The sequence below is a fragment of the Schistocerca nitens genome, chromosome 1, assembly GCF_023898315.1.
Source record: "Schistocerca nitens isolate TAMUIC-IGC-003100 chromosome 1, iqSchNite1.1, whole genome shotgun sequence".
NCBI lineage: Eukaryota > Metazoa > Arthropoda > Insecta > Orthoptera > Acrididae > Schistocerca > Schistocerca nitens.
The window spans coordinates 614817484-614831120 of NC_064614.1; the positions used below are offsets into that span (position 1 = coordinate 614817484).

The 13637-nt window shown below is 39.5% G+C and overlaps 1 protein-coding gene across 9 annotated transcripts in view; it reads left to right on the forward strand.

Moving 5' to 3' along the window:
* Nucleotides 1-13637, forward strand: part of LOC126257076 (serrate RNA effector molecule homolog) — a 221354-nt gene that overhangs the window by 21481 nt on the left and 186236 nt on the right. For all 9 annotated transcript variants that reach the window (XM_049955538.1, XM_049955536.1, XM_049955533.1 and 6 more), the window contains exon 3: nucleotides 13084-13212. In XM_049955538.1, the coding sequence (XP_049811495.1) occupies nucleotides 13084-13212 (129 nt within the window). The remainder of the gene's footprint in view (nucleotides 1-13083; nucleotides 13213-13637) is intronic.

Consider the following 13637-nt stretch of genomic DNA (forward strand, 5'->3'; position numbering starts at 1 on the left):
GCACTGAAAATGAAGCACTCCTAGCTGAACACTTGAAGGTATGTACATGTATAAGTTTTAAAGTTGTGAATTTGGTAGCAAATAACAGGTAGTTGCTTATACCCTTCTGTGGCACCATCCTCATTTGTCTTTCCTACGTTTAAACATTTCCTAGTTTCAAATTATTTTCCATGTGTTCAGACTTTTCTTTCCTTTAATTCTGATTTGTGTTTCCTTTGTGTTTCATTCACACCTTTCCCACCTATCCTTGATGTGCTGTGGTGTCTGACCTAAAACACCGCCTGTTTAATAGACGTCATGGTACAGAGAAGGTAAAAAAAGATGTAATGTTTGATACAAAGAAAGGTCACTTGGTAACCCAAGGAACCATCCATAGGTAAGCTACAGTCTTGCTCTTAACATTGAGTAGACTTGTTTTTATAAGTACACTGTAGTTCGTAACTTACTGCTGGAATGAGAGCCATAGTACTTGATAAGTTCATTTGCATGAAGGTATTGTGTTCATTTCCACACATTTAAGGAAGAAACATATAGCAAAGTAACTGATAGCATACTTAAACATAAACAAGGGTACAGAAATCTTCACACCTCTAACTGCCATTGGAAACCCTTCGAATTTAATTAAGAAAAATTCTGCACGATCACACATGCCACTCCTTGTAAATGAGTAAGCATGTTCCTACTTTTTAAGTAACCTAACTCAGGTACAAAATATGATAATAGGAATTTTATTTTTCATTTGTATGTGACATAAACATAGTTCATATTTGTTTTTTCATCATTAATTAATTATCATCGTACTTAAAACATTTGTAGCATTATGTTGTGCTTCTTAAAAGCTAATAGTTCAAGTTACATCAGGTATGTAGCCATGAGAGATATATACTCACTTATTTTTGCTTAATCATTGAAGCTTAAACACTAACTAGATGCTATTTTGAGATATGTCACATATGACTTTTTACAATTTCTTTTTTTTTTATTATTATAACAAATAGTTTATTGGATTTTCAGCATAGTGTTTTGTTCTTGTCTTCTATGTATCATTTTATTAATTATTTATTTCAAAATAAATTCAGGAAGTGTAAATTTCTTTATGGTGCTAAAATTTCTGAATACTTTATGTGGAAGCTACTTGCGCATTGCTTCAAATAGCCACTTACTTAAACCATTAAGTGTTTCAAAACATATCTTTATCATAAACTATTTATACATTTCTTCAGTGCAGCTTAACATGTTGACTAAACTACAAAGATGGCTGGTTAGCCACTTACAATTCTTGCTTAATCTTATAGCCTGGTGAAATTGACTACTTGCAGAAGTGAAGCTAATTTCCTTTTAACAGAAGTATCTAAACCCAAATGTTGCATTTAGTAACCTCAAAACAGTAAAAATTCCCTTTTAAAAAACCAATTCGAACCATTATTATTACAACACAATAGAAAATAGTACATTACTAATTTAAACATTAAAAAGGCATTAAATTAGTTTACTAAAATCTTCATCCATAACTTGCAGTAGTTGGATGCACACAATTATTAAATTAGAATAATGATTTTAATCTAATGCTTGTTAAGGATTACTATCATTAAATTATACTGTATCTCTCATAGTGGAAAAAACTTGGAGGCAGGTCTGTTTCCTCCAGCATTTCAACTACCACTAACATAACCATTTATGGTGGACTATCCTATCTGAGAAATTCCATCCAGAAATATGATCTCTCTCTGTTGCAAGGAGTATTGTTTTCCATCACAGGGTACAAAGACCACGGTAATAACCAGTAAATTGGTACTTTGCTGTAGCAAGGAAGGGAGAGTTCTTTCTTGTACTAAGACCATAGTAATTGTTGGTAGACTCTCCGTGAGTTCCCACTTCTCCACACAGGTGCAATACACATCACTCACCACTTAGCTCTAGAACACCCAATGTGTTCAAAATGACGTATTTCATTTTTAACTAATAGATTTGTTTTGCAGAATGATTGAAGCAACATTTCCTTTTATGAGTCCTGTTCATTTCGAATGTGTTTTAATTATATTTTATTAGGTGACTCTCTCTCCACTCCAGATAATGATAGCTGTAGAAAAGCCAGAAGAATCAGTATGAGCTTGAAAGAAACGCCTGGCACAGTTGAGATTATTAAAATCCTAATGGTAAACTGCTTAAGCATTCCCAACAAACTGCTAGAGTTCGAAGTGCTCATGGGAAACAAGTAAGCTCATGTAATACCCGGTACAGAAAGCTGGATGAAACTTGAAATTCATATAAGTGAGATTTTTTGGGAAAATTTTAGTGCACATCGAAAGGATAGGCAAATGGGAAATTGGAAGTGGTGTATTTGTTGCAGTAGACAAGAAACTCAAATCCACCGAGATACAAGTGAAGATGCATGTGAGATTGTTTGGGCAAGAGTCAGCATAAGGGATGGGCATAAAGTATTTGGATCCTTCTGTCCCCACCAGACTGATGTAACAGAAAACTTTAGAGGAAACCTCAGTTCATTTGTATGTAAGGTACCTAATCATACTGTAATCATCAGTGGAGACTTTAATCATCCAACAATTAATTGGGAAAATTACAGTTCTGTTAGTGGTGGGCATGATAAGACATCCTGTGGAACTTCACGAAATGCTTTCTGTGGAAACTACCTAAAAAGATAGTTAGGAACTCCACTCACGATGGAAATATATAGGATCTAATGGCAACAAGTGGACCTGTCTTTGAGGATGTCCGCATCGAAATTGGTATCAGTGACAATGGCACAGTTTTGGCAGCAATGCTTACTAAAGTACAAAGGACAACTAAAAGAAGCAGCCCCCGACGGCTCGAAAACATTGTTAGGTGTAGGGGGTGCCTATATCGTTGGCGACACCCCAAATCACTTTCGGCTTCCTGACCAGTGTTCGGTTTATACTGCGGAGGTTTACGCTGTTCTCCAGGCTGTCCACTACATCCGCCGCCATCAGCGGATACAGCACGTTATCTGCTCAGATTCTCTCAGCTCTCTCCTCAGTCTCCAAGCTCTTTATCCTGTGCACCCTCTGGTCCACCGGATTCAGGACTGTCTGCGCTTGCTCCACCTGGGGGGCGTCTTGGTGGCGTTCCTCTGGCTCCCGGGACACGTTGGTATCTGTGGAAATGAGGCGGCAGATATTGCAGCCAAGGCTGCAGTCTCTCTTCTTCAGCCAGCTATTCAATCGATTCCCTTCGCCGATCTACGGAGCGTTTTATGTCGTCGTGTTGTTCATTTATGGCACGTGCATTGGTCGACACTTCCCCATAATAAATTGCGGGACGTGAAAGCTCTTCCTTGTGCTTGGACCTCTTCCTCCCGAACGCGTCGTCGGGAGGAGGTAATTTTAACTAGACTCCGGATAGGGCACTGTCTTTTTAGCCATCGACATCTTTTAAGCGGCGATCCTCCCCCACTCTGTCCCCACTGCTCTCAGCTGTGGACGGTAAGACACCTTTTAATTGAGTGCCCCTATTTTAACCAGTTACGCTCCCGTCTACAGCTATCGCATGATATATCGTCGATTTTAGCAGATGACACGCGCTCAGCCGACCGCGTTCTCAAGTTTATTAGTGCCAGTGAAATGACGTCAGTCATTTGAAGTTTTTTTTTGGGGGGACAACCAACCCCTTTCTGTAGTGGATTTTTAAGCCTTCATTCTGCTTTTAGTTTCTCCAATTTTATGACTTTCGTTCCCATTGCTGCTGGTTTCCAATTTCGTTTTTTTACTGTTTCCTAAGCCACGGACCGGGCGCTAATGACCATAGCAGTTTTGCGCCCTAAAACAAAAACAAAAAACAAAAAAAAAAAACAGGCAGAAAGATATATATATGTTCAGTAAACTAGATAAAAAATCAGTAGTGTCGTATCTCAATGAGGAACTTGAAACTTTGAGCACAGGGCAGGAGCATGTAGAGGAACTCTGGCTAAAGCTTAAGAGAACAATTGAGCATGCACTGGATAGACATGTACCCAGTAGAATAGTTCATAATGAGAAGGAACCTCCATGAAGTACAGTCACTGTAAAGAAACTTCTAAAGAAACAAGAGATGACTGCATATTAGGTGTAAAACAAAGCATAGGGCTACAGATGGAGAGATGCTGACTGAAATGCATTTAGGTGTCAAGAGAGCAGTGAGTGTTGCCATCAGTGAGTACCGTAGCAGAACACTGTCATGTTATCTTTCACAGATCCAAAAGAAACTCGGGTCATATACGGCGCCGGTATTACTTCCAGTCCCTATTGAATGAGACAGGAACTGAAATTGAGGGTAGCAAAGGAAAACCCAGGCGAACTCCCCCAATGAAAGAGGAGAGTAGTGATCTCCCATCATAATTCAGCGTGGAAGAATTAGAGAAGGCTATCAAACGTAGCAAAAATGGAAAATCATCTAGCGTAGATAATATACTAACCGAGCAAATTAAACACTTTAGCTTAAGAACAAAGAACCGGGTTCTCCAATGTTTCAACAACTGTGTGAGCAGAAGCCAAATCCCAAAGATATAGCTGATGAACTGAGTGATTGCATTGCTCAAACCTGGGAAGGAAGGAAGAAATGACCCTAAGAATTTTAGACCAGTAACACTATTATGTCATCTTCACAAATTGCTGGAAAGATTGACTTCAAATCGCCAATATCACTTGTAATTGACCTCTTACTTATACCTCAGCACTCTGGATTTTGACCTGGTAAAAGCTGCACAGGGCAGTTGCTAAATCTCACACAGTTTGTAGAAGATTTGTTTGAAGCTTGTGAGGTGACCAGAATGGTATTTGTTGACTTAACAGCGGGATAGGATACTGTCAGTCACTTACTACTACTAGTCAAGGTCTATGACCTGGCCAAGGATTCTACCCTAACTAGGCTCTTCATCACTCTTTTGTAGAAGTGAAGGTTTTTTTATCGACTTCCAAGAACAGTGTAGCTGATGGAGACCACTGAAAAACAGCCACCTGCAGGGAAGTGCGTGAGCTCGCATTCTGTTCAATATAAATGTGAATGACCAACCTACAGTACCCGATAGCAGGAACTCCTTGTATGCCAATGATCTTGCTATAACCACGCAGAGCACAGTTTTTGAATCAGTGGAGAACCGTCATGAATGATCTTAAACAACTTTCCAGATAATACAGCTAAACTAATTTAAACCAAACCCCTCAAAGACACAAGTGTTAGCTTTTCATTTGAGGAGCAGGGAAGTTAGTCGCAAATTAAAGGTAGGACGGTCTGGTGTTGAACTGGTACACTATGAGACCACAAAATATCTAGATGTGGAAAGGTTTCCACCAGGCACAGTCTGTTTACAGAATCTGGCTGAATCACAGTGAGGTTGTCACCCTGAAACTATACTAACTTCTGCGATGGTACTATGCTATTCTGTGGCAGAGTATGCATGTCTTGTTTGTTAATTCAGCACATGCCAAACGGGTGCACATAGCTCAATGTGACAAGTGCAGAACAGATTGCATGAAATCCACTCCTGTCGAATGGCTTTACTACCTCCTGTTTGAAGAGAAATGGCTGCAAATGAGGAAAGAAAAACATTGCAGCAGGAGAGAACCTATCCTCTGTATACAACTGCTAAAAAGCTAAGTTACAACTATGGAGGGCTATGACCAACCTTCTCCCTGGTTGGAAAAAAGTTTCAAACTGTACATCCTGCCTATGATGAGAGCTGGATGACACGGAAGTCCTGAATCAACTGAGAGCTGGAATTTGCAGATCAAGGGATAATTTGGCAAGATGGGGCTACGCTGATCCAGATAACATTCATTTTGACTGTGGAGAAGACCAGATTGTCAATCATATGCTTATTGCGTCAGGCCTTCTGCACAGAAGATGAACTTCATCAAAGAACAGAAAAGTCTTGGAAGTGGCCAATTTCGGGCAAAAGTAGTATGGTCATAACTGTGTATATAATATGTGTGTTTCTGATATGAGACTAAATGCAAAGTCTTTACTAAAGTGCGCGTCATATATCTTGGCGGCCGAGTTTAGGTTCGTTCTGCGCATCTGACGTCAAAACATAGTCAGCCAATGAACAGAGAACGACGTTGCCAGATCTCGACTGTAGTACAGAGCACGGACGAGTGTCTTCAGTTTTAGAAACGTTCAGTCATAAATAAAGTAATAGAACAAAAGCAATGTCTTGATAGCATACTTTGTTTTTTGAAAGTTTTGAAAAACCATTCTTTATGCCAATTGCTTCATTTTCTATTAATTAATTAAACCAAACAAGCAATAAGACTCTTAATTCAGGCGATAGCAAGAAAAGGTGTTTGTATCAATTTCACGAACCGCTTTTTCGCAATAAAGAACAGCGGTAATTGTTTATTTCCTATTGTACTTCGACGAAGTGCGAGTAATTCATAGGCATACCAACAGTGTTTGTCAGAATTTTGCGTGACGTGTTAGAGTCCGTATGGAGAGATATTGCAGGACGAGCTGCTTTGGCGTAATGGTTATGGCGTTGGATTAGAAGGCGTTAGGTAACGAGTTCAAACCTTGTGTGATGCTAAATATTTTTTTTTATTTTAAAACAATATCGAAGTGTCTTACTTCACGAATTTTATTCGTTTGAATGCAGTTTTTTGAAATTTCTAGTGCTTTGTCTCTTCATTAACCCTTTCGCTGCTGCAGTCACGTGCTCCCCGCATTCCGCGCTGTGCGCGATTTTGTCATCACTGCACTGCTCGCCTGTGCAGACACATGGTGTTTCCACTGCTTTGACACACTTATCATTCGATTTCACAAAAACTATTTGGCCCAAAAATTAGATTTTTACACATCATCTTGACTGATACCTTCCCCCCATAAATGACTTAATTTTGTTTCGATGTTCAACCCAGTTATTGTGCAGCATTAAATGTAGTAAACCATTGCACGAAATTTTGAAGAGTTTGCAGAGGTAAAAGTCCATAGCGTATACTTTCCGTATGGTCGATTTTAGTTGTCACAATGTTGAGAATGAAATGTGGACAAGGTACCTAAATTTCATATAAAATTTACTGTATAACAATATCTCATTTAATTTAAGTACCACATAGGTGTCGTATGTAATATTGAGAAATATTCCGTCTTTCGCGACTGTAATAAAAGTTTTATTTACACCGGGCGCGTTTGGCTTTATTTTAAAGCACTTCAGTCAGTCAAAAGGAAGTGGGGGGGAAGGTATCAGTCAAGAAGATGTGTAAAAATCTAATTTTTGGGCCAAATAGTTGTTGTGGAATCGAATGATAAGTGTGTCAAAGCAGTCGGAAACACCATGTGTCAGCACAGGCGATCAGTGCAGTGACAAAATCGCGCACAGCGCGGAATGCGGGGAGCACGTCTCTGTAGCAGCGAAAGGGTTAATGCGGCCGTGGTGGCTTTACTTCATAAACTGCGCGCTCCCCCCTAAACGTAAGCTTGCGAACTATACTGCACTATGGCGCTGTTTCTCTTGGCGCGTGCGTCGTGTGCAACTGGCAACGCAGCAATCTCCCGCGTCTGGGCGGGCATGCGCGAGCCGCCAAGATAAAAGAATTCAACTATAGACCCTTGTCATCATGTTGTTGCCCAAGAAAGTAGACTTCAGTGGCAGCGGTTTCCCACGAATCAAGATAGTTGTGGTCACTCACAACCTGGTTACTGTCAAATGTCCTGAAATTGTCCTTGGTACAATGTCCCACCTGTGGCTAGTACAGCATTTGATGAGATCTACCATGTGACATTGAATTGTTGCTGAACAAGTGCTTCCAGTCCAGCATAGCAGGTCTCTCTTCATTAAATTGCTCATAATTGTAATACTTAATGCCATGTAATGTACGAGAAAGAATCATTATTAATGACTCGGCTCCAACAGAATGTGAAAAGCATTACTCTTGTGATCATATTCAAAATTCATTTTTCCGTCTATGACAATTTATACAATTAAATCTGTTTCATTAGCAGGACAATGCTTAAATCTCACTTCTAGTACATGTAATTGGTACTGAAATTTTGATATCACAAGGTGATGGAAAAAGGCCTATTCATGGCAAGTTTTTAGCAGCTTTTGTTTTGAGTGTCAGCTTGTACACACTTTGACACTTAATATTGAGCTGTTGTATGCAAAAACTTCCTCTTGAGATAAGCGAAACAAATGAAAAAGTGTCAAAATGTCACATGTATTTTGAGAAGGAATGGGTGAGAACATCCATAAATGAAAGTTATATACGTAGGTTGGAACTTAAGTAGTGGCAACACTGCTGTGGAGACACTATGCAATGGAATCTACTATTGTTGCTGATAGCATATGTTGAAATACCTACCTTACCTCTGAGGCAAAGGACTCTCCCATCCCACGTCACCGGCGTGCGCACAATCTAGGGAAACACAGTCACATGTCAGCGAGCGGTCTAACGTAATGGTTTCACTATGTTTTTGAAACACAAACAATGGAGTTGGATTAAGATATAATGTTCCAGAGGTCATACAGAACGACAGTGGCATAAAGGTCATCAACAGGCGTGCAGGGAGTTGGCATTGCCGTACAGAACAGTGGCACGTTGGGTAAATGTCTTCAACGAAGTTCGGCAAACTGTGGCAGACAGGCATCAGGCAGGTCATCCTAGCGTCTTCGAAGAAGTAGTGCATGCTGTTGCCACATTAGTGGACAGTGATTGACGCCATAAGATTTGTGAGCTCACCCACGAAACCAGATTAGCTCGTATGACTGCTTTGCATCCTGAAGGAACGCCCGGTCATGCAAAAAATAGCATCGCGATGGGTTCTGCATGACTTGATGAAAATGCGGAAATGGATGCGTTATGACGCTGCTCAGACGGACTTGGAGTGCTATGAGCGCAAAGGAGAGGCTTTCTTATGCCGTATCGTAACACTGGGTGAGACATGGGCCACATTGTACGAGCCAAAACTGAAATGCCAATCCAACGAATGGCATCATTATGGGTCGCTGCGAAAGTCGAAAGTGCGTCAGAGCCCCAGTATGGTGAGAGTTATGGTGATTCTTGTGTATGTCTGTGATGGTGTTATCCTAATGCATTACGTTCCTCCATGGCAGACTGTTAATGCACAGTATTACTGTTCGTTTTTGGAGCATCTCCTGCGACCAGCTTTGTGAAAGAAGCGGCGACACGTTCTGCGCAACCCACCCATCATTTTGCATGACAATGCGACAGCGCAAGCTATGGCTGTGGCTGCTCTGCTCGGTCAATGGGACTGCGAAGTACTGTACCATCCACAGCAGTAACAGAAGGAATTAGGCACTACAAATAAAATTGGTATGACCACTTCAAAAGGACGCCATCTGAACACCATTCATGACAATCCATTACATTTTAATCAAACTGGAAGATGGGGTATAGGACCCCCATTGAAGAGATGGGGACAACATTTCTGTTAAATTTCTTTTGTTTCATAATGGGCCAACACACACTCTTTTGATGATGATGGATGATGAGGAAGATTAGTTTGAAGGTAGTGCTGTTTGTTGGATTAGGCACTTACAGGAGGGTTACTGTTTGTATTTGCTTCTTGAGATTTATCATGAATTATTTTGTGTCTGCTCTTGTAGTAACATACAGTTGCATTGTAATTATTAGTGGTTGACATATTGAAAACTTAAGACTTTTCTCAGAACATGCAGTTATATTTTTCTGTCCAAATCTGAAATTCTTATGATTGAGACCCTACATACTGAATTTGTAAAAATAACTGGTTCCCTCCTCAGTGTTCTCCATTAAGAAACTTGCACAAGAGGCATCTTGTACCTCTATCTTAACCAGGTGGAACAGTGTTCTGGACTAAAGCGATTCTCCTTTTAGTAATGGATCTGTACTGCCTCTAGCAGATTAACAACCAACTGACAGCTACAAATAGTTAAAGTTGAAACATTGCTATGCATCAGCTAGCTGAGAATGGCCAGTGATAAATTGCTTGAGAAGCAGGCATTTCCTCTTTTGCAACATAACAATACACATTAATTGGATGCTTACAAACATTACCTAGACTAAAAGTTTTCTTGTCTTTCTTATTTTATCATGGAACATGACTTTATTTGACAGGTAGGTGGCACAATTTATTTCATTGCAGAGAATTCAGGAAGTGTGAAAATTCTCTGAAGATTGGGCTATTTAATTCCTTGTTTGTATTTATGAATTCATCTGTACTAGCAATATAAAACAAATTCACAATGAAGAGGTGTACAAAGGAATAATTGCATTTTTTGTTAACCAAAATGTTTGTGTTTAGTGTTCCAAAGTATCCTGTGCACTAGTTGCTCCGCAAGCATTGCACAGAAGATAGAGGAGAATGTCCACAGTAGTCTCAAACTTGGTCCTCATGTAATTCCAACAAGAGAATATCAGAAGACTGGAAGTACTTGGAAATTAGAGTTAATTTTCACTATGTTCTTATGTTACAAGATATGCAAACAAATTTATTTTTTGAGGCACCTGTGGATGTGATGTCACTTAATGCAGCAGTTGTCACGGTAATAGAAATAGGTGCAGAAACTCCATTCCAGATGTTCATCAAAGAGATGGAACAAAAACTGAAATCTTATAACCATGTAGGACAGAACTTAGAGTTAGCAAGTTGTAGTTGAGTTAATGTTCTATTAATCATATGTACAATCTATGCAAAAACATGATATGGACCAAGTCAGTTTAGAATTATTCCAATCAACTGCTTCTCCAGTTTCAAATATAGCCAAACTATTCAACTTACTGCACAAATGAGCAAATGGGGTATAAATCTAGGACAATATCATCACATATATGATTTAGAGAAACTGGTGTGCAAATTTTGGGTCATGTTATCATACATAAGACTTACAGTAGCTACATCAGTTCATGCCCTATGGAAGATCTGAAAATTGGAACAAAAACTGATTTTAGATGTAAAAGGGCAAAGAAAAAATTGTCTAGGTTTGAATTCAAGCTTTCACAACCCATGGTTGCTTCATCAGGAAAGAGGGAAGGAGAGGGAAAGACGAAAGGATGTAGGTTTTAAGGGAGAGGGTAAGGAGTCATTCCAATCCCGGGAGCGGAAAGACTTACCTTAGGGGGGTAAAAAGAACAGGTATACACTCGTGTGCACACACACACACACACACACACACACACACACACACACACAAGCAGACATATGTAAAGGCAAAGAGTTTGGGCAGAGATGTCAGTCAAGGCGGAAGTACTTCCGCCTCGACTGACATTTCTGCCCAAACTCTTTGCCTTTACATATGTCTGCTTATGTCTGTATATGTGCGGATGGATATGTGTGTGTGTGCGAGTGTATACCTGTCCTTTTTTTCCACCTAAGGTAAGTCTTTCCGCTCCCGGGATTGGAATGACTCCTTACCCTCTCCCTTAAAACCCACATCCTTTCGTCTTTCCCTCTCCTTCCCTCTTTCCTGATGAAGCAACTGTTGGTTGTGAAAGCTTGAATTTTGTGTGTGTGTTTGTGTCTCTATCAACATACCAACACTTTCATTTGGTAAGTTACATCATCTTCATTTTTAGATATATTTTTCCCACGTGGGGTGTTACAAAAAGGTACGACCAAACTTTCAGGAAACATTCCTCATACACAAAGAAAGAAAATATGTTATGTTGACATGTGTCCGGAAACGCTTACTTTCCATGTTAGAGCTCATTTTATTACTTCTCTTCAAATCACATTAATCATGGAATGGAAACACACAGCAACAGAACATACCAGCGACACTTTGTTTTAGGAAATGTTCAAAATGTCCTCTGTTAGCGAGGATACATGCATCCACCCTCCGTCACATGGAATCCCTGATGCGCTGATGCAGCCCTGGAGAATGGCGTATTGTATCACAGCCGTCCACAATACGAGCATGAAGAGTCTCTACATTTGGTACCGGGGTTGCGTAGACAAGAGCTTTCAAATGCCCACATAAATGAAAGTCAAGAGGGTTGAGGTCAGGAGAGCGTGGAGGCCATGGAATTGGTCCACCTCTACCAATCCATCGGTCACCGAATCTGTTGTTGAGAAACGTACGAACACTTTGACTGAAATATGCAGTAGCTCCATCGTGCATGAACCACATGTTGTGTCGTACTTGTAAAGGCACATGTTCTAGCAGCACAGGTAGAGAGTATCCCGTATGAAATCATGGCGGTTAATCGAGGAAGTACAGTACATACTGACGAAATTAAAATGAGCTCTAACATGGAAATTAAGCGTTTCCGGACACATGTCCACATAACATCTTTTCTTTATTTGTGTGTGAGGAATGTGTCCTGAAAGTTTGGCCGTACCTTTTTGTAACACTCTGTATATATCTGTGTGTGTGTGTGTGTGTGTGTGTGTGTGTGTGTGTGTGTAATATGCACAATTATATACTATATGGTGCTCCAGTAGGCATATAAAAACATGCTTATATTCAAATAAAATGTTGGCAGTATTTCAAAGGAATAGGAGAAGAACTTTGAGAGATATACGATTTTGAACTAATGAACTTTTGCATTTTTATTTATATAGATGAAAGTAACAGTTCTTTTTAAATGGCATAGAGTTGGTTTTGAATTGTGTTCATGAACTTATATCTGTTCCTATGAGGCTGCGTACTACTAAGATGTTCAGTGAGAAGAAACGACTTAGATGCCTATGAATGAAAGTATCTCAAATTCTCATGAAAAAACCTTCCCCATTGTGCCTCACATTGCTGCATTATGATATCTCAAGAGTGTTCGAGGAACTTTATGCACATTTTCTGAAAAATGCAGAAGGTGGCATTCATTGTCTGATTTCTCAGAGCCAGTATGTGGTGTATTGTTGTATTCTGAGAAGTATACACTGTAAGATAATTTACTCAGCGCAGCTCCTTTTCCATATAACATAGCTGTTTTAATGCTTCTTTCTTTCTTATTTCTAGTGAATAATTATTACAATCATTTACTAGTGTTAATATGTTTAGTTCATTGTTGATGTGGCGAAAACTTCTACATACCAGTTTTGCACCAGACTAAAAATTTTGATATTATGATTTCATTTATGATACTTTAATGGTTTGCTTTGAGATTATTGTAATAATTTAATGCTTATTCATTGCAGAGATTCTTGGGGTGGCCGAAATCGTCCTCGCACTGACTATCGGGACTACAGAGGGGGAGGTAGAGAACGTTACAGCCCAGTTCGAACACATGACATTTCACCACCAATGAAACGTGTTCGAACTGATTGGTATGTCAGAAAAAAAGTTGTTTAAATGTTTTCATGAATTTATTTTTGAAACAATAATTCACATTAAATTATAAGAATGGGAAATACATAATACTGCATGAATTTTTCTAATCATCTAAATAGTATACAGGGTGCACCACCAAAATACAGACATTTAAATTTCCTACAACAATATTCTTCTGGCAGAGGTCATTGTTAGTGCTGTGCATTGCCAGTTGTTTCTAGTAAACAATCAAGATCTCCATATGGCCAAGATGTTGAAATGAAGTGCAGATTATGATAAATGAATTGTGATTAGCAGAGGTCTTTGTGCTTGCTACTTGGCCCTAGGTATACTTCTCTTCTTTTAACTACTCAAACTTCATGGCATTATTGCGAAATACAAGGTGTACCTATGGTCATAAAGTTTTAATCATGTCCCTGAA